The sequence below is a fragment of the Osmia bicornis genome, chromosome 16, assembly GCF_907164935.1.
Source record: "Osmia bicornis bicornis chromosome 16, iOsmBic2.1, whole genome shotgun sequence".
Lineage (NCBI taxonomy): Eukaryota > Metazoa > Arthropoda > Insecta > Hymenoptera > Megachilidae > Osmia > Osmia bicornis.
Genome location: NC_060231.1, coordinates 357,977 through 380,200, shown reverse-complemented (window position 1 = coordinate 380,200; position 22,224 = coordinate 357,977). Strand labels below are relative to the sequence as shown.

Here is a 22,224-nt window from a genome sequence, read left to right as displayed (position 1 = left end):
TGGAGATCTTTCTTTGGTTTCTGAAGAAGAATCTATTCTGGGTGGTTCTCTAAAGATGTGTCTTGGTATGATTGTTTCTTCATTAAACTCCTCGATGTCGTCCCCAATTACGACTGTGGGGAAGGCACTAGACTTTTTACATTTTTTGATATGAAAAATAAGTTTATTATCTGACAATTACAAAATTCTTTCACACGTTTCCTTCTGACGCAACACATCCCACGACTCACGCACGCATTACCATTCAATCCTGCCAATCATTTACTCCTACCAACCACTCACTTCTGCCAATCACTCATTCCTGCCAACCCAATCATTCCTCTCGCATCCAAACACAAAAACAAACCTCATAACGACTGGTTCTTTTGTTGTAGATCGTTCTTGTGGAATAATGTATTTATTGCTTTGAGGGGGTTGGTGTACTTCTACGGTGACCTGTTCTTCATTAGGTCTTCTCTTTTTAATTTCTTCGGAGGAATATAATGTTGGGTTTAAATTTGCTCTTTTTCTTTGCCTTGGTTGTTTTTCTGATTCATCAGTCACATAGTATTGAGACTTATCTGAGTTTATATCTTCTTCCTTGATTCTTTTCCTTGTTATACCATCATCCCAGAAATAGCTTCTAGATCGAGTTTTGTCTTGATGAATTCAGTTTCGGAATCTGAGGAGCCGTTCCGTGGTCGTGTTAGATGCTGATGAGTAATTTTTCTTTTCTTTATATCTCTCGAGCATGATGATGTAGTTGGTCTCGGTCGTCTTGGATATTGATGCCATTCCTTCTTTCTTTTATGTTCTTCTGATTCTGTTGTTGTCGTTACCTTAGGTCGAGTAGAATACTGGTGCCATTTCTTCTTCTTCTTAAGTTCCCTTAACTCCGAAGTTGTCGTAAGTCGTCTAGGACAAGTGGCATATTGGCGCCACTCTTTCTTCTTTTTATGTTCCCCAGATTCTATAGTTGTAGTTTGTCTAGGGCGAGTGGGATATTGGTGCCACTCTTGCTTTTTCTTATGTTTATCAGATTCTGAGGTGGTTGTAGTCTGTCTAGGGCGAGGGGGATATTGATGACATTCTTTCCATTTCGATCCAGACGTGGATGAATGTAATCGTTTGGCATGTGCTTGTAAGGCGTTAATATCTTTAATGGGATTGCGCGAGATAGCCTCTGCAATCATATTTTGTTTGCCTGGTTTATATTTTACTAACATCCCCGTTGCGGCTTCGCCCGCTCTCATAAATAAAAACGTCGAGTACTTGAAGTAATAATGGTTGTATTATTTTTTGGTGATCAATCTCTAGTATTTCAGAAAAGTATTGCTGCCTGTAGAAATTGTAGAAAAGCGGCGATTCCATACTAACGCGTACGTTGTCACGATCGCACACGGATAGGCAGAATTCAATGCGATAGTTTCCATAGTTTTTCGAAAATATCTCAAAAACTAAGGTCGAGCGGCGGTTACATGTATAGCAAAAAGTTGTTAAAAATGTTGATTTCTACACCATATTTAAAAATCGTCGAAATCGGAGGTGAGGTCCGTAATCTAAATAATTACCTTCACCCCTGAATTAGAACGAAATCCTGAATTATGTTTTTAATCATTTGTATGGGTGACCTTCGTAAGCAAAAACTAAGTCCGGTTTGTGTAATCCGTGTAAATAGATTTTAATCCTGTAACCGATCGATTAGGCCATCGATACGTCACATAGTGTAGGGGCCCGTAGGGCCGGCCCGACTATCATGTCATAGTACGAATCGCGCAAGCGTAAGATTCCCCTTCGCTGCCGGGAGCACCGAGAGAGGTGCCTGCCGATCCGCGGAACGAGCACTTGTCGTCGAGGCTTCAATGCGAACAGACGCATACCGAGCTCAGTTAGAATCGATCGAGAAATCTGCACTCTTCGCAAGCCAACTAGCAGTTACGAAACACCATGCTCTGGTATTGCTTCCGAGACTGCTCCCATGCTCCACGTGCAACCTGAGGCGATTTCCTTCATCAACCAGGTTCGTAAGAACTCGCACGAATGAGGAAATCGCATAAGCGAGCTGTGCGACGTGAAGAGACTGTCGGTGCCCGCGTATCATTAAAATAACTTAAAGAAGAAACTCGACTACAGGTTCCCGTGTCAATGTTCGAAATCTCGAATGTTCGACAGCGTTGTCGCGTGCGAATGCTTCTGCGCGCGTACCGTCGTAAGCCTATTTGTAAACGCGTCGCGAGCGTCGAGGACATGGCGTTCCGGGAAGTCACAGTTGTTGTCCCCTCGCAAACGAACGTAACGGCCGCGGGTTCAAATTACTTGTGTATATCCTCGATATACACTCGGAGCAATCCTCGCGTGTTAATTGAATAAATAATTTTGTTAATTGTTCCTCAATCAAACTCTGTCTCTCAGTCATTTCCTCCTTACTATAAATTCCTCGTCAACCCACTCTTAAGGTAAGAGTGCGGTTACAATCCTTTTTACACTCTTAAGGGTCCAAGTTCTAAAAATCCCTTCTTAGTGGGTGCTTACGTCATGAGAGGAATACACTACTCGAATTTCATGTTTCTAGGTTTAGGGGTTTGGGCTGGGCATTGATGAATCGGTCAGGACATTTATCCTTCTGGTCCGGTCAAACTTCGAGACCTCCAGTGTGCATATGCAATGTTTTGATTCAATCTCTCTGGCTTTTCGCCTACTTTTATCAATTTTAGCAAGTAATTATAATTCAAACTATATCCTGTTTGCTATAATTTTAATCAGAAAAATCTCACCAATGCGCTAGTAAAAGTTTCATTAAAAAAAAAAAAATTAAAAAAGTTTTATGATTGAATTAGTATTAGTCACGCCGATACGTTTCGGCTCTTTTCTTTGATCATTGAACCTCTCTTTTTCCTCCTCTGTCTGTCCCTTTCTACGTTCACGCTTGGCTGGTCGTCGCGTGAAATCAGAGATTCGACACCTCGACTGGATATATGCAATGTTTGGGTCCCAATTTCTCTTGCATATATCCAGGATTTACTGTACACGCCCAGAACCCTTCGCGGGTATTCGCACAACATCTTACCAAAGTTTAATCGCAATCGGATGAATGGTGTAGGAACACATACGGGACAAACAAAGAAACATTCATTTATTTATATATAGATTTCATTAAAATCCGTTTAGCCGTTTAAACGTGAAAGAGGAACAAACGATCAGCATTTTCACTTTTATATATTAGTAAGGAGTAGGGATATCATGTAAACTTTACGAGTTCTCTTTTGGGTAGCCACGAACGTGCAGTCACCTAACGGTTGGGAGCGGTAGTTAGGGAGTGCGGGCATAGGCTCAGAGTGCTGAGCGCTCAACATATTCTTACGTACTTTTACGCGGATGTAATATTATTTTTATTAAAATAATATAGCCTATGTCACTCCAGAGAAGGCATGGAAGCCACTGTTAAAATTTGGTATCAATCGGATAAGTAGTTTTTGACATTTTTCTGTACATACAAACAAACGCTGTCTCTTTATATAATAGTATGATATGATATGATGATTTCGTACAAACGCTCCCACGGGACGTTCACCTATCGAGACTCATCATTGAAGATGCTCACAAGCGAACTCTCCATGGAGGAACTCAACAGACTCTCGCATACATTCGACAGAAGCACTGGGACATCGGTGGAAGAGCACCGGTGAAATCTCACATCTTGAGATGCGTCAAGTGTGCTCGTTAGAGGGGGATCCGTGCGCGTCAGATGATGGGCCAACTACCCTTCTCTCTACCATCACGACCATTCGTTTACACCGGCGTCGATTATACGGGACTGATCACATTGAAGAATTTAAAAGGAAGAAGCTCGAAAACGATAAAAGGATGGATCTGCGTGTTTGTCTGTTTCTCCTCATCAGCAGTTCACCTTACGGTTGTCAGCGACTACTCAACCGAAGGATTTCTGGCAGCCTACAGAAGATTTTCGTCGAGAAGTGGGATCGCTCACAAATTGTACTCTGACTGTGGCACAAATTTCATTGGAGCTCAGGCGGAGCTCAAACGCCTGTTTACGTTAAGTTCAAAGGAGCACCAATACGCCGCATCGATTCTCTCAGCAGACAGCACTCAATGGATGTTCACCCCACCAGCAGCTCCTCACATGGGAGGAAAATGGGAAGCTATGGTGAAATCGATCAAGTTCCATCTCAGAAGAACTATTGGCGAGCTCTTATTAACATTTGAAGAGTTTTCCACTCTCCTCACACAGATCGAAGCGGTGCTCAACTCAAGACTATTGGAACCGCTCAACGACGATCCCGACGACATGTCTGCGCTCACACCAGGCTCCATCGGCTTAGCGCTTAATTCAGTACTAGAACCATCGCTGCTCGAAGTGTCAGCAGGTCGACTCTCCAACTGGCAACTGATTCAACAATGAGTTCAATACCTCTGGCCTCAGTGGTCGCGACACTATCTGCAGCGACTTGAAAAAATGGCCGCTCGCAAGAGTGACCGAAGTTCACGATGGTTTCACCAGGGTTGCAACCGTCAAGACTGCAACCACCACTCTCGTTCGACCGACCACCAACCCCATTATCTTGCCTATGCACCATCCAGCTGAGCTCACCTCAACGGAATCACCATCAACGAGTTGCTGGTGGCGAGCGGAAATGTTTGAGAATCCGCTCTGCCATGATGACGTTTACGATCGATCAATTTATCGATCGGGAGTCGACCATCTAGATCAACGCGTAAGTAGGGGTCTTATCACCGGTTTGCGCGCAAGGCCCTCAACGACGCCATTATCGTACTGCGACGCATAGTGTTCGGATGGTTCAAGCAAGTTTTGTTCAAGTGCAACTCCTCAGCCTTCTCAGCTCGCTCAACAACCGCTCAACTAACACTTACGATCCATATATACCGTGCAGGCTGCTGGATTTACAGGTATGAATCAATTACATTGTTAATTCAACGTACACGTGAAACGCCGACCACGTGTTGATCAAGCACGATGTTCATGGGCATCATCACCAGTAGCGGGCTGAATTTATATAATTAACGGCGCTTATTTGCTCGCTGCTAGCACTCTTGTAAAGTATTGGTCAACCGCGGCGGATCAAGGTGATGGAATTCAATTTTCGTCCTTGTGTATGCGATACAACTGGTGTCAGATCATTGTACAATTCAAAACGGATCAGGTTGTTCACTTGTTCAATTTCTCTATCGCGTGACTCAAGTGGTATTTAATTTATTTCAATTTTCTGATTCGAATAAATTAACTTGTGAAACCCGAACCAGCAAATGTAAAATTATTTCTACCAGCGCAATCTCATCGGGATTAATACCAATCCTCAACAATTACTATATCTACATTAGATATAATGTAATATATTGATTCCGTCCCACAGATCAATATACATTTAATAACAATATCATTATCACTATATCTATAATACCTTAAATATTGTTCGAGCGAACGGTCGTGATAAGCGAACTGTCTCAGGAATACCTCTCGCGACTAAATTCTATCATATTGCTATTCCTCTCTCTTCGGCGCCCGTCTCTCTCACTCCGTTGGCCAGCGGTGTGGGGCGAGGACGCCGGGGCGAGAGGGAAAGGTACGAACTGTTCGTCGCGCTGTGACGATGCTCACACTCGTTTCACGGAAATTCTAGACGAACAGTTTCGGAGAATTACCACAGAAAATCCCTTTTTTTTGTTGGCGCTTTGCTCGAACCAAGAGCTTCGGCGAACCTCAAAATCGCGGATTTATTGAGTGGATTGAGGATTAAGAGAAAGACTTTTCATTTCTTTTATTTGTACGACTACGTGTTCATTTTATTAAATACAACTAGTTTTTGTTAAAATTACGCAACACGTTGTCGTGGAGTTCATTGCCTCCGCCTTTTCCATAATCCCGCGCTTCGGTAATCGCGATCCGGCACCTCGCTCATTTCCTAAAGATTTCCAATCGTGGAAAATACGCCGCGACGAAATTTGACGGAACAAATATAATGTAAAATACATTTCATAATAATGTCATTATTACTATATCTACAGTAGATATAATGTAATATACTGACTCCTTCCCACAGATTAATATACATTTAATAACAATATTGTTTGGGAGACAATGGTCGGGGAAGACGGCACGATCTTTCTCCCCTCTCGCGTTCTGTGCCAAATTTACGGAACGCGTTAATTCGACAAACACAGAACCGGCGCGAGTACAGTTCGAAAACTATTTGAACTACGTCATCATCGTTCTTGAGACCATCGCGACCGCCAACTTTTAACCCGTTCGAGCTTCGAGTTGGGTTCAAACAAAGCTATAATAAAACGAATTATTTTCTGTCTGTGGAACCTCTGAGTTTTTCTCATTGACCACCCGCTTCCGCGCGGCGCGCGTCCAGGACTTCGAGCGTTCCTCCGAACGTTTTACCGGCGAAAAAGCGGAACCCGTTGAATTCCGCTCGTTCTCTAACGAACAAATATCATTATTATTATATCTACATTAGAGATAATGTGGATATACTGATTCCTTCCCACAGATCAATATACATTTAATAACAACATCATTATTAATATATCTACATTAGATATAATGTAATACATTAAAAACTGGATAAATGTGTCGTACTATCTTCCTCTTGATACTGATCTAATCTACGGTCCCGAGACAAGCAGATGCGGTCACTATTTATGTTTCCAGACTTTTACCATTTTCCTTTCCCAATCATATCTCGTACTGGCAGATGGCCCTCTTCACATGGGTCTTCCCAATGTTTATGTATCCAACCCTCTTCCATTTTTCAAGCTTGTACGTTATCAGTCCCTGTCAGTATTACGTATATTTATGTTTCCGAATCCTTCCCAGATGCTGCATCACCGAACCCATCCCACAGGATAGCCCTACCCTCAGTTTTCCCTTGAAATCCCACTATAAAAGAGAGCGGCTCTGTTGCGCACAATACGATTGCGCATTATCGCATTGCGCACAGCTCCTTTGGACACAGTATTATAGCGCACAGTAACAATTGGGAACAGCTCTATTGCGCATGTGCGGAATATCGCACAATACAGTTGGGCACCGTAAAAGTTTGGCACAGTATCAATTGGAATATTTATATTGTTTCGAGGGGAGCGAGGGTGTCGGGGTTGATTCCGCACACACACCAAAAAAAACGAAACTCGAGGTTATCAAAACGGATGGTCAGTTTATTAAAACAATTAAGTATGATTGATGTGACACAAAATGAGGGAGACCGGTACACCGATGCGAATCGGATCGCGCGGTTCAAAGGAGTACACAAAAAAAACTAACGTCTCCACTCTTCACAATCGCAAGAAAAGGTTCTTTTGTTATAGCAGAGTCCGATAAAATTGCACGAGGCGACCGTTAGCCGGTTACGACGACGTGGCGTCGTCGAGGAAGCCGGTAGTTGCACACCAACCGATTTAATTGAGGTAGCCGGCTTTTAGATCAACGCGAGGAGTCGAGGATAACCGATAAACGTTAAATTCAGCGCACAATAACTTGAAAAACCGAGACAATAATTGAAATCCGTGCAGAGCTCAATGTTCACGCGTCGGTTACAAGAAGCAATATGGCTATGCGGGATGCGTCGATCGCACGAGCGATTTAGTTCCCGAAAAAGAACGCGAGGCGGCAGCACCTCCCGGACGGGCCCCGCGTGACGAGGAAACCCATTATACGCGCGTTCACGCAACATATATATTATTTAATTTTTTCAGTTTGTAAAGCTGTTTTAGATTTATAAATTGTTGTATCTATATTAAAAATAGTTCGGAATCAGGGATTTATAATAAATTCAAAATGTTAATAATAGAAAGATTAATTTTTATGAGATTATTGGGTTGAATTCGGGAAAATGGGGCACCCTCCGATTGAGCTGATTTTTTTACCATAGATAGCCCTTGAGATGGGGATTCCAACGGTGGTCACCGCATCTCTTAACCCCCACCCGTCGCCCCGGTAGAGGTCAAAAACTGAAATCGCTCAAAAAGTGGCTTCTGCACCGATCTCGGTGAGCACATCAAGAAAAAAAATCTTTTTTTCATTTTAATTTTTCAAATCTTTTTCAAATTTTTTTTATTAAAAAAAAATTTTTTTTATTTTTTTTCTGTTTTTTATACACTCACCGAGATCGGTGCAGAAACCATTTTTTGAGCGGTTTTAGTTTTTGACCTCTACGGGGCGACGGGTGTGAGTTAAGAGATGGGATGACCACCGTTGGAATCCTCATCTCAAGGGCTATCTATGGTAAATAAAATAATTTTTAACAAAAAATACAACCGACTTCGAAATGCACTAAAAAGTATGAAATGATTTCTACTTCATTTATACAAATACCTAACAGCTATTAATCAAACCAATTTACTCGTTAAATAGTATACTAAATACATTTCAACCTTTTCGGAGGCGGCGCAAAATTAAAAACTTTTCTTCTACTACGAAGATTCAGGCGTCGACAACCTATCAAATCATTATTGGTAGCATCGTATATTCTGGTATTTTTAATTTTGCGCCGCCTCCGAAAAGGTTGAAATGTATTTGGTATACTATTTAACGAGTAAATAGGTTTGATTAATAGCTGTTGGGTATTTGTATAAATGAAGTAGAAATTATTTCATACTTTTTAGTGCATTTCGAAGTCGGTTGTATTTTTTGTTAAAAATTATTTTATTTCACACTTTTTAGTGGAACGAGCAGTATTTGTAGGATGCCGTAAGGTGGTTTACCGTTTTTATTGGTTAATTGCAATAACTATAGTTTTTAACGATAACAAGTTCCATACAAGTTATCACAATAGTTATTAACAATAACAAATTGCATAAATTTTTGCAAGTGAAATATCGCGGAAATATCTCCTATTAGATGTGAAAGGTTTCATCGCAATCGGTACATGCCTTGCAAAGTACCCATGTATATAAGAAACAGTAGAGAATCGGCGACTGCATGCTGACTCATACACCAGTAGAGACATATAGGCATACGTAGAATTCAATGTGTAGTAACAATAGTTTTTCACGAATATCTCGGAAACTAAAACTTACCATTAATTATGCATAATGAAAAAGTTGTTCAAAATCATGTCCCCGACAACGTATTAAAAGGTCATTGAAATCGTCCAATCTTCACATTAAAAACTTCCTGTATTTTGCAATAACAATGAAAAAATGAAAAATTTTTTTTCAATGAGACGAACCGGAAAATATACCCTATGAGATGTAAAAGGTTTCGTTCCGATTGGTAGATCCATCTCGGAGTAATCGGTGAACACACACGAAAAAAAAAAAAAATACATACTGATCGAATTGAGTAACCTCCTCCTTTTCGAAGTCAGTTAAAAAAATCAGCTCGATCGGAGGGTACCCCATTTTCCCGAATCCAACCGAAAGATTACTTTTACAATGTTTCAGAGCCGTAGGATTTTCATATTTAATAATTACATTTATTAATATATCGTATACATTATTTTCATCTATACTGTCATCTTCTTCTAATAATTTTGTAAAATTATCACAAAATTTTATCGCGGAATCTTCATCGTTACGTGCGGAGTAGGCATAGTGGTAGGAGACTACTCTGCGGTATGTTATGACCCGACGCAACGCTTAAACACCTTCTTTGTGAAGGAAAGATAATATAGGATTCGGATTCGGTCTAGACTTATACAAGCCTCTCGCTCGCTGGTTACAAGGTTTGGAAAGTACACACTAAATAATGATCAAAATTTGAATAAATAACTATTATATATTTTGCCAAAGAAATGAATTGTTACAAAAACCGGATTAGTACACTTCCTGGACGGAACACAAGTATGAAAATATAACTCGTATTCAAAAGATATTACAATTTCTTTAATTCCTGAGGACAGAGTATCCAGATCTTGATTGGACTCACCGGATATTTAGATGTACAGAAACGGTTAACGAATTTGATGGATTGCTCCCTTCTCTCTCTCTTCCTCTCGATGCACGGATGTTGGACAATGTTCTTGATGAATGAAACTATGGCTTTACGTTAACAGTTCTAATTGTAGATGGTTCGAAACTTGAGTCTTTTTTAACGAGAAAACTGAGTCTTTTCGCGTGGCACTTGATTCCCACGAAACTTTGCTCGACGTATTTTACAATACTAAACGTTCCTCGGACAGAGAGACCGCGCATCTCGCGACTGTATGGCTGACTGTATCGCTATTGTCCGTAATCGGTTTTTTATTAGGGTCGAAAATGCTGATTTCGCATGGTTTGAGGAAATGAGTTCAGTAGTATATTGACCTCATGGAAAGTCTATCATTGGCACATATTTTCGATGCAGCGTTTCGAGAAGAAGAGAGAATTTGTTGATGCTGGTGACTCTAAGGAGGTCAGTCAATGAACCAACTTCCTGATTGCTGACGCTTTCGTAATTTGAAATTGGAGACAATGGAATTTTCTTAGTCGGGACGTAACATCATCAACACTTCCACTTTTCCCATACACTTTCACTAAACATATATTATGTCTTTTTTGAATCCATCTAATCAGCCCTTACTAACTTTAAAATCCAACAGCAACCCCATATTGTCCTTTAATTCCGTTGCTTTTTGCATAAGTACGATATTTCATATGAAATCATCAAGAGTTCTTCTTTCGATAAACCAATCCAGCAAATTTTGCTCCAATGCATCGTACAAAAATGGTCTGATTCTTCGTCATTTTCTTTGCATCTTCTCTTTACATCTTATTTTTTATCCTCCAAACTTTATTTATTCCAATATATGACAATATTTATTATTATATTAATAAATATCATATTATAACGCAGAAACATGTCCGTGAGTGACGCTGAGACGTTGTACGCATGCTCGAAAACAAGGCAGAAAAATAATATGTGTGTACTCTTACAATGATAGTATAGTAAAACCCTTAGTAAGGGACACTTTTTATGGGATACATAAAAACTAATTATGTCATTATTGTGGGTGCTTCGACTACTTTTTCTTTGATTACTTTCTTTGTGAAAATTTACTGCGCATGTCTATCTCTTACGATTTAGAGCTGTGCAAGGGTCAACGTTTCCATAAGATAATAGCGGATCCTGCGCAACAAATTGTCTAACAAATCAAATTGATGCATTTTTGAAAGTGAGGGACACTTTTTAAGGGATACATAAAAACTAATTACGTCATCATTGAAAGTGCTGCACCTGTTTTTTCTTTGATTACTTTCTCTGTAAAAATTTACTGCGCATGTCTATCTCTTACGGTTTAGGACTGCGGAGGGGGTCAAGGTTTTCATGAGATAATCGCAGATTCTGCGCAACAAATTTTTCAACCAATCAAATTGATGCATTTTTACAACACAATGTAGTTTACAACGAAGTTTTTAATTAAAAGTTTCATTTGGTTTAATATCATGGAATTGGAGCTTCTGGTGGATGGGGGGCAAAGTCAAATTTATATTTTAACTGATTAATTCCCTGTGCATAGCACGTTGCGTTCCACTAGTATATATAATTCAAATTATATCGTGTTTGGTGTCATTTTAATCAAAAAAATCTCACCTATGCGTTAGTAAAAGTTTTATTAAGAAAAAGTTAAAAATAAAAAAGTTTTATCGTTGAATAAGTATTAGTCACACCGATATTACGGTTCGGATCATATTATACGGCTTCCTCGTCGAGCGTCTCGGTTCGCCTAAGAGTATCCACCCAAGTAGAAGAGATAGCAAAGTTTCATTTTGTTCGCGTTTCGCGGTTGTTTGCATGTTTAGCTGGAGAGGTTAGCTTTGAATTTGGGGACGTTGTCACGCGGCAATGCGCAGGCGCGAGGGGCGGGTCGGTGGTGGTGGTGTATGGCCCGGGGATGGGCCCACGTATTAAGACCGTGATCGATACACTGTGTGGATTGGAAGTCTTGGTTTTCCTATTTTACGAATTAGGCCACAGTTTTGATATTAATCGAACTTTAAACGCGTGGCGAGTTGCAATCGTGTGTGCGCCCTGTTTTCTGAAGCACTACGTGCTGTCGTTTGTGTTCTGCACGGCTCGGCGATCTTGTGGGAGAGCTCAGACGGCCAACTGTGTGCAGTGATTGGTATAGCACAGAGCGGGGATCGGCTGGATCTGCCCACCTGGCTAGCCGTGCAGGTAGTGACGCGTGTTTACTCTGCCCCCGATTGCAGGACCCTTCCTGTGATCCGGAAGTATTTTGCGAGGACCACGGCGATCTACGGTGACGGCGGTGAGGCGCCATTCGATTGCGATTTAGGGTAAGAGAACTCTCAATGCGTGCGTTACTTTAAGTTTTGAATGATCATTCAATTGCGTTTATGTATATCTCTAGTTTGCGTAAGTTTCTATGTATAAATATTTGTTTTCTTTCAATTTCAGATATTTAATTTTATTCTAATTTTCTTTTGTTGGGACCAGGCTTTTTCCCCACTTTCGACTGGGTTTTTTTTACAGCCGGTACCCGTAGAGTAGAGTCTTTTGGTTTTCAGTTTAATAAATTCATTTTTCTTTTGCTTTTCCATTTTAATTTTTGTGTTCAATTTATTTATTACCGATGACACCAATTCCACCTTATATCCTACCCTTTCGATATTCCAGTTATTCGGAACATTTTTTGGTGCTCCGGGTGAGGACTGAGGTGATTGGATAGAACCGAAGTTACTTAAATTGTCGGTTTTCTGGATTTGAATATAGTGCGTAAAACTAGAGATTGACTTTTTGTGCTGTGTGTTAAGAATCAGCGTTGTAGCGTTGCATAGGCATTTCTTTGTTCGTGCGTTCTCGTTTAGAGGGGCGAGTAGAGCAATAGTGTATATAAACACAGACTTTTGGTTGCGTCGCCACGAGCTCAAGTGGGTCTACGGCGTCGTGTATCCTCGTACTTTAATGTCCGTTCGGTATAAAGACGCTGGATACTTTTATTTGAAATTGTAATACCAGGGTTGTACCGGTTCTTTGTTGTTTTAATTATACCTTAGCGATACGAATACTATATTGCCATAGTTCCGTTATTTGTTTTTTGATAATTTGTTTATTAAATTCAATTTGTCATAACTCATTTTTATTAGTTTTATAGTTTCGGTTTAGGCTTAGATTGAGTAAACACTTTTGAGTTTTAAATTATTTTGGCTGGGATTAACATGGCACCTACGGTTTTGAAAAGGCTCACTACGGTGTAATACGCGAGATTAGCCGAAACCGAGTTAACGAGCTCTCGATTAAGGGATAAGGGTCGCAATACATTTAATCGCAATATTACTGCTTCGTGAATCGAGTCTCTCCAAGAAATCTAGAGGGATGCGCGGGGTGCGCATGCTGAAATTTCTATGCGTCAGGATGCCGAAGGCGACGCATATCTCACGGATAATATGATTGAACGGTTGCAAACGGCGTATGAGGATACACTTGATTTTCTTTTAACGATTCAAGCAGAGCTTGAGGCTGCGGAACCGCCTACTTTACCGACCGGGCCACCGATTACCAGCTCCTCACTAACGCTCGAGCATTGCGCGGCTAAATTACCAAAATTAGACTTGCCTACGTTTTCCGGTCAATACGAGGATTGGGAAAACTTTTGCGACTTATTCACCACGCTCGTACACAATGCCCCTGGTTTAGCTGATGCGACCAAGCTACAGTACTTGAAAACTTGTTTGAAGGGTGCCTCGGCGGATTTAGTTAAGGACGTAACAACTACGAATGCACATTATGCGACGACGTGGCAGGCTCTAAAGGCGCGTTTCCACAATCCTCGATTAATTGTTTACAAGCATTTAAGTGCCCTTATGGATATGCCATTCTTGAAAAAAGAATCCGCGACAGAACTACGTTCATTTGCTAATGAAGCTCAGCGCATAGTTCGCGCTTTATCGAATTTACAAATACCGGTAGATCGTTGGGACGTGTGGTTTCTTTATATTTTAGCGGCGCGTTTGGACTCCGATTCCCAAAAAGTGTGGGAGACGGAGTTGAGTGTGCGGGATCGTCCCATGGTTTTAGATAACGTGTCGGATTTAGGGAACGTAAGCCCCTTAGATCGATTTCCGAAATTTGTGGATTTATTTGAGTTTTTGGAAAAGCGTGTTCAGGCCCTCAGCATGATTGCTTCTAACACTAGTAAAACGGAGAAAAAGCCTTCTGCTTTACCTAGGCCGGTACCGGGCTCGCAAAGGGTACTTCATACTGCTTCCCAGCATGCTGTGGATGGAAGATCGAAGTGTCCCATGTGTCATGGAGTGTATTTGTTTTCCAAATGCTTCAAATTTCAGGATAAGAGTCCCTTTGAACGCCGTAGAGAAGTACGTCGACTACAGCTTTGTTTTAACTGTCTCGGTTGGTATAAAGTTTCTGAGTGCATGTCGTCGTTTCGTTGCATGCAGTGTAGGGAAAAACACCATACGATGCTTCATTCCGTGCAGGCTAGTGGTTTTCATGCGAGAGAGAAATGTTCGGTTGAGGCACAAGGGTTTCGCAAAGACAAGCCTTCAACGTCATCGGGCGTTAATATACACATTGCTCGTGTCGCGTCGCGTATATATATGGTGCTGTTAGCGACCGCACGGGGTGCAGACTCGTGTGCGGGCTTTGTTAGATCAAGGTTCCCAAAGTCCTTTTGTCTCCGAATCGGTCGCTAACTTGTTGGGTTTGCAGAAGCGTTGCGTCGACGTTCCATTGATGGGCTGCGGGGCGAAGTCGGCTGGCACTGCTTGCCAAGCTACGAGTTTTAGAATACTTTCGTTAGTTGACCCGTTGCTTCAAGTTGAAACGGATGCTCTTATTTTGTCGAAGCTCACGTCGCAGCTTCCAGCTCGATGCTGCATGGAGTTGAATCTCGGCCTGTTTGCGGGATTATCCTTGGCCGATCCGCAATTTTATATTTCAGGGTCTGTCGATATTATTTTAGGCGCGGATATTTATGAGCAGCTATTGTGTTCGGGTCTGCGGAGTTTTCCTCCTTCGACCCTGGTTACGCAGGAGACAGTCCTCGGTTGGATTGTCTCCTGCCTTGTGCTTACGGTCGGTCCACGGCGGGCGGTCAACCGTGAGACAGCTCCGTTTTAAGCACTGCACTGTGCAAGGGAGGAAGACTTATACGAGTCGCTACAGCGTTTTGGACCCTTGAAAAATTGTCAACGGTCACCGCGTCGCTTAAGCCTCTAGATGAAGCATGCGAAAAATTATTTAGAGACTCGCATGTTCGTAACTCTGACGGTCGGTTCATGGCACGTCTTTCTTTAAAGTCAGAGCCGCCAGCGGTTGGTCCGGAAACCAGACGTATGACCATGAGCACACTTACGCATATGTACCGTCGGTTTGCTCGCGATCCTGGGATAGCTTTGGCATATCGCGAATTTATGGCGGTTTATGAAAATTTAAGGCATATGGAGCGCGTTCCGGCGTCTGAACTCGATAATCCGCGTGCTCGGTATTTGCCTCGTCGCCGTCGTGCAATCGACGCCGTCGAACTGGAAGATTCTGGTAGTTTTCGATGCGTCGCGAAAGACTCGCGAAGGCCAATGTATGAACGACTTTTTTCTGACGGAGCCGGCTCTGCAGCGCGATCTGTCGTTAATTCTGCTAAATTGGCGCCAGTATCGTTTTGTGTTTACGGCGGACGTTGTTAAAACGTTTCGGCAAATTCGGGTTGCGCGTGGCGACCAAGATTTGCAAAGAATAGTGTGGGGTCCTAGCTCGTCGGAAACGCCGGTGGAATATCGGTTAACAACCGAGACTTATGGGACGGCGTGGGCTCCCTATCTCGCGATACGTACATGGGAATGGATCAGTATATTACACTTCACCCAATGTAGATATAGTAATAATGATATTGTTATTAAATGTACATTGTTCAGTGGGAATGTATTAGTATATTACATTACTTCCAATGTAGATATAGTAATGATGATATTGTTATTAAATGTACATTGATCTGTGGGAATGGATCAGTATATTAGATATATGTAGTAATAATGATATTGTTATTAAATGTATTGTATGCGCCAGGGAGTAGTGCTCGCACTTTCCATAGTCAAATAACTAAACAAAGAACTAACTAGACTGTCTATATTTCAAATACACCGGAGTTTTAAGCAATAGGTCCGTACAGGTCGGCTACCCGTTACATTCTAATATTCAAAAGGCGCGCGGTTGTCTAAGAGACCTCAAACATCCGGTGACGTGTTTTAGCTCGAAACAAGGAATAGCTTCTTGTCATGATTCGTCGACAGCTTCGGACGGGGCAGTCGATGGCTCTTTCGATACATCAAGAAGCGGTCGATGCGTCGAAAGAGCGGGAACTTCTTGCCGTTGCAACATTGCTCCTTCTTTCAATAAGCGGTCGTCCCGCCCGCGACCATCTTCGTTCTTGTGACCATCTTCACGTGAGCAGATCATCGACCCAATTCAAGCCATGGTCTCTAACCTCGTGCTGTCAGTCTCTTAAGGTTGCTAACCTCTGCTCTAATACCTCTGCCTGAAAGGAGGTAAAAACCAAAGACATAACATTTACCTTAGTGGCCCTATCAGGCAGCTAACGTCTTGACATTCGTCCTTCGTCCCAGGGGAAAACCACTCAAAAACCCTGAGCAAGACGCCGCCGGTTCAGCGTGCACAGGTCATCTTAGAATCCGCTGAAATTTCCAGTTCTTCTTAGCATTCTTCTTTCTTCGAGGAGGTCCTGACAGTTCCTCACCCTTCCTCTTGATTCCCTGGGCCTTCACGCCTTCGTTTCAAAGTCTTCTCGGATGAAGAAGCTCCCAGCCCGACGGGTCCACTCTACTGGGGGATGCTCCTAGGGATGGGCGATGTTCGAAAAAAATATCGAAGTATCGAATTCTTTTTTCCTATGGCTGATTTTGGAAACATCGCCCTGAGCACATTTCCTGGAGTGTAGCCTAGAAAAAGCATATACAGGTAATAATAGTAGTAATAGTATTTTGCCAGTTCTTGAGCTGTAAGTACAACAGGGTTGACTTCGTGACTAGAAAAAATATTTTTATTAAATCTATAGGGAATGGGATATTCTAAGAATAGATATGCATAAGCAGCATAAACATCAAAATATTATGCGTACATGATAAAAAGTCACTGTACCTGCGATAACAGAACAGATGCAAAAGGATTGAGATGATAAAAAAAATTATAGATAGAGCATTTGGATGAGATAATTTTTAAAATCTACGATCACAGAATCAGAATGAAGAACAATTGATAAGAGTTACAAGAATATAATCACACAAATGCGTATGGCGTTCTTATTTAGTCGCGTTCCGAAATTCACTGCCAATGCTGGAAACTAGTTATGTATTACAGATTTTCAGTGCTGGCAATGAATTTTGGAACACGACTTATATCCAATGAACATACAATACTTTTCGAAAATTATACGCTCATTGAATAGTGCGCTTCGCATCATGCTGTTCAGTTTTCTCACAGAGATAAAAAATATTGATGTTATGTAAAAAAGTATCGATAATCGATTAATTGATTTGTTTAAACATCGATAAAAGCAATCGATTATTAGGAAACAAACTATCGATATTTAATTAATCGAAACATATTGCCCATCCCTAGATGCTCCTCAGCCATCAAGCAAAATCTTTCCTTGATGGTATAGTGGTCCGGAGCATACTACAACTACGCAGTCCGATGACCAGAACCCCGAATACAAAAATTAAAAATAAACGGAACACCGGCTGAGGGGATGTATTCTTCCTCCGAAGAGAACAACACTTCCTCCATCGTTTAGACACGCGTAGCCAGCAAGTTTACCACGGCCGAAAGAAACTTCACCCTGGTTTTGTGCGACAAAGCGTCTTCTTCTTGGACGAAGAATTCAGAAACACCCTCCTCAGTCTTCTATTCTTGATTCTTTTTTATGTAGGTGTTACTTCCCCGTGAATGTTCATAAGGAGCCAAACGATTCAAGTGAACCACCTTAGGTCTAGACTTTGGTGAGCCAAATATGCGGTAGATTAATTCCTTCCCAATCAAACTGGAGTTTGGGACATTTTCCCTTCGTTCTTCGGGGATTGGAAAACTACACCTTGTCCCCAGGAATAAAGGAAATTGGTCTCGCAAAAGAATCGTACCAGGATTTTGTCTTCTCCGCACAAATTCGCATATGATGACGAACGAATTTGTGAATCTCTTCAATCTTCTTTCTGGTTTCCTCGATGTAAACAGTTTCTTCTTTATGTTCTAAGGCAATAGTTCCTCTGAGCAGATCCAAAGGCAAACGTAACTCACGTCCCATCAGAAGCATTGAAGGGCTATTCTGAGTAATTTCATGTCGAGATGTACGATATGCCAATAAAAACGTCCGAATCCACTCATTCCAATCCTTTTGATGTTCCGCTACAAACTGGGATAAATACTGCATCAAGGTCTGTATCAACCGTTCTACGAGTCCATCCGACTGAGGGTGCAAGGGAGTTGTTCTCGTTTTCTTTATTGCCAACATCTTCATCAACTCTTTAAAAACAGTTGACTCAAAACTGCGACCCTGATCAGAATGAAGCTCTAACGGTACTCCATGCCGACTTATCGCCTCCCTCATCAGGGCCGTGGAAATTGTCGTCGCTTGCTGGTATGGAAGCGGAACCACCTCTGGCCTTTGAAAACTTTGAAATGTATTTGGTATCCTATTTAACGATTAAGTAGATATTATTAATAGCTATGGAATATTGGTATAAATGAAATATAAATTATTTTACACTTTTTAGTGGAACCAGTAGTATTTGTAGAATAGTGTAAGGTGATTTTGGGTTTCTGTTGCTTACCTAATAACCATAAACCGGACAAAATTGACCGAATTTAAATGGTTAATAAACAACAAATTTCATAAATTTTTGCAACTGGGATCATCGCGGAAATACAAGGTGTCACGCGACTACCTCCACAGCCGAAAAGGGATGATTGCTAAGGTGATTCTAAACAACTTTTTCCTTTGCCAAAATGTTGGTTCGTTTTCGAGTTATTAACAAACAACATGGACCAATCTGAGCGCATACAGTACGCGGGTTCAGGGACTGCAATGTCGGCTACGAAAACCGGGCCTGACGTAGGTCGCGAACGAACAGCTCGGCACACAGTGGGACAAAACGATTTTCTGCGATCAAAAATCTGTAACGTCGGTTCTATTGGAAATATTTTAATGAAATTTTGGGAAGTTATTGCTTATATTATGGTACTTAAGTTGTACCAATATAAATCATATTAAACTACAGGGTGTCAAAATATTCACGTATAAATTTTAACGCGTTCAATATTTTTCACTTGTTAGACATATTTTATGTCATTTAACAAAAATTTGACTCAAAACTGTTAATAATTATAAGAAAAACGGATTTAATAATTAAAAAATGACAAGACATGTGTTATTATAATATATTTATTTATATTTATTATGATCGATACCACATCATTCGTGAAAACAGTTTCGACAATTATGAAAATTTATTATGGCATATTGCAAACACGAAATAAAGTTTTAGATGACGAATATACACGTGGAACGCAGTTAACTGGTTAATAATCGTATCTGGTACTGTTTTTCTATCATCGTGCGCAGCGGCCAAGATGGGTGAAATTTCATTCAATCGCCATTTTCTTGAAAAAGTGCAATATAGTGCGGCCGATTTTTTCAGATTCTGATAGAGGAAGGTTTACTCTTTCCTGTAGTAATAATTAAACATGTGGTAAGTTGTGGCATTTTTTTAAAATCAAGCTCAAAGTTGAGATTTTAGTTAAACGTAGGTACTTCGTTTCAATCAGATCCTATTATTTATAAATAGTTGGTATATTGAACACTTTTATTAAACCGAAATAAAGTTTTGGATGACGAATATACACGTTGCAGTGATTAATAATAATAGTTAATAAGGCAGTTAACTGGTTAATAATCGTATCTGGTACTGTTTTTCTATCATCGTGCGCAGCGGCCAAGATGGGTGAAATTTCATTCAATCGCCATTTTCTTGAAAAAGTGCAATAAAGTGCGGCCGATTTTTTCAGATTCTGATAGAGGAAGGTTTACTCTTTCCTGTAGTAATAATTAAACATGTGGCAAGTTGTGGCATTTTTTTAAAATCAAGCTCAAAGTTGAGATTTTAGTTAAACGTAGGTACTTCGTTTCAATCAGATCCTATTATTTATAAATAGTTGGTATATTGAACACTTTTATTAAACCGAAATAAAGTTTTGGATGACGAATATACACGTTGCAGTGATTAATAATAATAGTTAATAAGGCAGTTAACTGGTTAATAATCGTATCTGTTACTGCTTTTCCATCTTCGTGCGCAGCGGCCAAGATGGGTGTAATTTCATTCAATCGCCATTTTCTTGAAAAAGTGCAAAAAAGTGCAACCGATTTTTTCAGATTCTAATAGAGGAAGGTTCACTCTTTCATATAGTAGTAATTAAACATGTGGCAAGTTGTGACATTTTTTTAAAATCAAACTCAAAGTTGAGATTTTAGTTAAATGTACTTCGTGTCAATCAGATCATATTATTTAAAAAGTTGTTAACATTTTAACTTACTTTATGCACTGAATACAATCTATACTATCCTAGTAAACTTTATCATTCATTTGAATTGTATCTTTCCGAGTAAAATTCATTAGAATCGTACATTGAAGTTACGGGTAATATTGTCAGCGTTTCGTCTTGACGAATTTCTACTGACTTTGAGTGCGAACCGCGGCAAAACGGAAGCAAATATGAAAAAACGGATTATACTACGTTAAACTACAGTTTATTCTCTATCGATGAATGTAATTAGTTTTTCAATTATCGAATTCGCGAAAATCGACTTTTGATCGCCGAAAGCCGTTTTGTCCCACTGTGCGGCACCCCGTTGGCATAGCACAATAAAAAACTGAATTTGTAGAATTTTCTAGTCGTTTAAAATGAGTACGGAACCTAATCTCTTGTCGTTTGTCATAATGTAAAAAAGGAAATTCCAAGCATTCTATACAACAAATAAAAATGATTAAAATGGAATAATTAATAAACGTTTGAATTGGAGGCTAGGTTAATGATGAAAAATTTGAAAACAATTTAAATGATACTTTCGCATTCGTTCCTAAATTAACCTGCTACGCTGAAAGCATATAATTGTCACTGGGAAACGAGGAAACACGTTCGGTAGAATATCTGTTTTCATGATCGGCTCAGTGAACTGCCCTCATTTATTGCACTTAGGTATGAATAATAGACGAGCTGTTTCCTCGTCGAATGTTCAGAATCGACGCCGTGACCTACCGGGAATTTTTTCTTTCAGCATAGAAAGTTAATTTAGAAACGAATAGGTAAGTTTCATTTAAATTGTTTTCAAATTTTTCATCATTAACGTAGCCTCCAATTCAAATGTTTATTAATTATGTAACGGGGATGGTCGGTTCGGTGCGCACGGCGTTGCGCACCGTGGTCGGTTTCCCCGTGCCAGGATTCGCAAGGGAACAGGTCGGTAAATAACGAGGCAGATATACGTAGAGAAATATATGTTTATTCAAAACTAAAGCTGACTACTGGTATATGTACATGGTGTTCTGGTCACTCCCGCCGGGCTGGTCTGGCGGCGGCCGATTCCTGCCTCGGGTACTACAAGCAAAAGATCGTCTGGTGGTTCGACGCGTGGAGCCGTATTACTTAAAACTAGAGTACAGAACTTACATACTACGGTCGGAACCCGGTCCGTCATAGAGATTCTCCGCGGAACTTATATCTAACGCTCTTACATACTATTGCGGTCGTTACCGCCTTATAACTGAACGAGTACGGACGCACGCAGGTGTACGCGGAGCGCGAACGCGAACAAACGAGCGAAAGCGCCGAGACACTATCGAGTGTCGAGATAGCGGACGCAAGAGTCGGGAGGAAGGATTGACCCGGTTGGGCCGACGGTGTTTTATTTAAACGCGCTGCGGTGGAGTTGTTGCCCGTTTGACTCACGCAGCTCGTCTTCTCGTACGCCGAGGTAGAACCGAACACCGAACGAGACGACGACCAATCCTGGCCAGCCTGGGTAACGCCACGAAACTGGACGGAATCGGCTGCCAAAGGCAGAATGCGGTGCCGAGTAGACTAGCGCTCGGAATCCACGTGGAAGCACCGGCAGAGATTATGAACGCGTACTAGGTTGGTCACTCCGGGTCAACCACGGGACTGACGAGGCTAGGCGCCTACGGCCGCTGGACCTATGGGAGCTGTCAGGTCGTAGCGTAGTGCAATGCTACGGC

At 41.1% G+C, this 22,224-nt stretch overlaps 2 protein-coding genes across 2 annotated transcripts; both read left to right on the top strand.

The window, feature by feature from the left end:
* The first annotated feature begins 3,727 nt into the window (after positions 1–3,727).
* LOC114881625 lies at positions 3,728–4,399 on the top strand. The gene has a single exon (XM_029198458.2). The coding sequence runs from the start codon at positions 3,728–3,730 to the stop codon at positions 4,397–4,399; it is 672 nt and encodes a 223-aa protein (XP_029054291.2).
* An 8,951-nt stretch (positions 4,400–13,350) lies between these two features.
* On the top strand, positions 13,351–17,922 carry LOC114881866. Its single transcript, XM_029198752.2, has 3 exons — positions 13,351–14,004; positions 14,062–14,219; positions 17,865–17,922. Exons 1-3 carry the CDS (start codon positions 13,351–13,353, stop codon positions 17,920–17,922), a joined length of 870 nt encoding a protein of 289 aa, XP_029054585.2.
* The last annotated feature ends 4,302 nt before the right edge of the window (positions 17,923–22,224 follow it).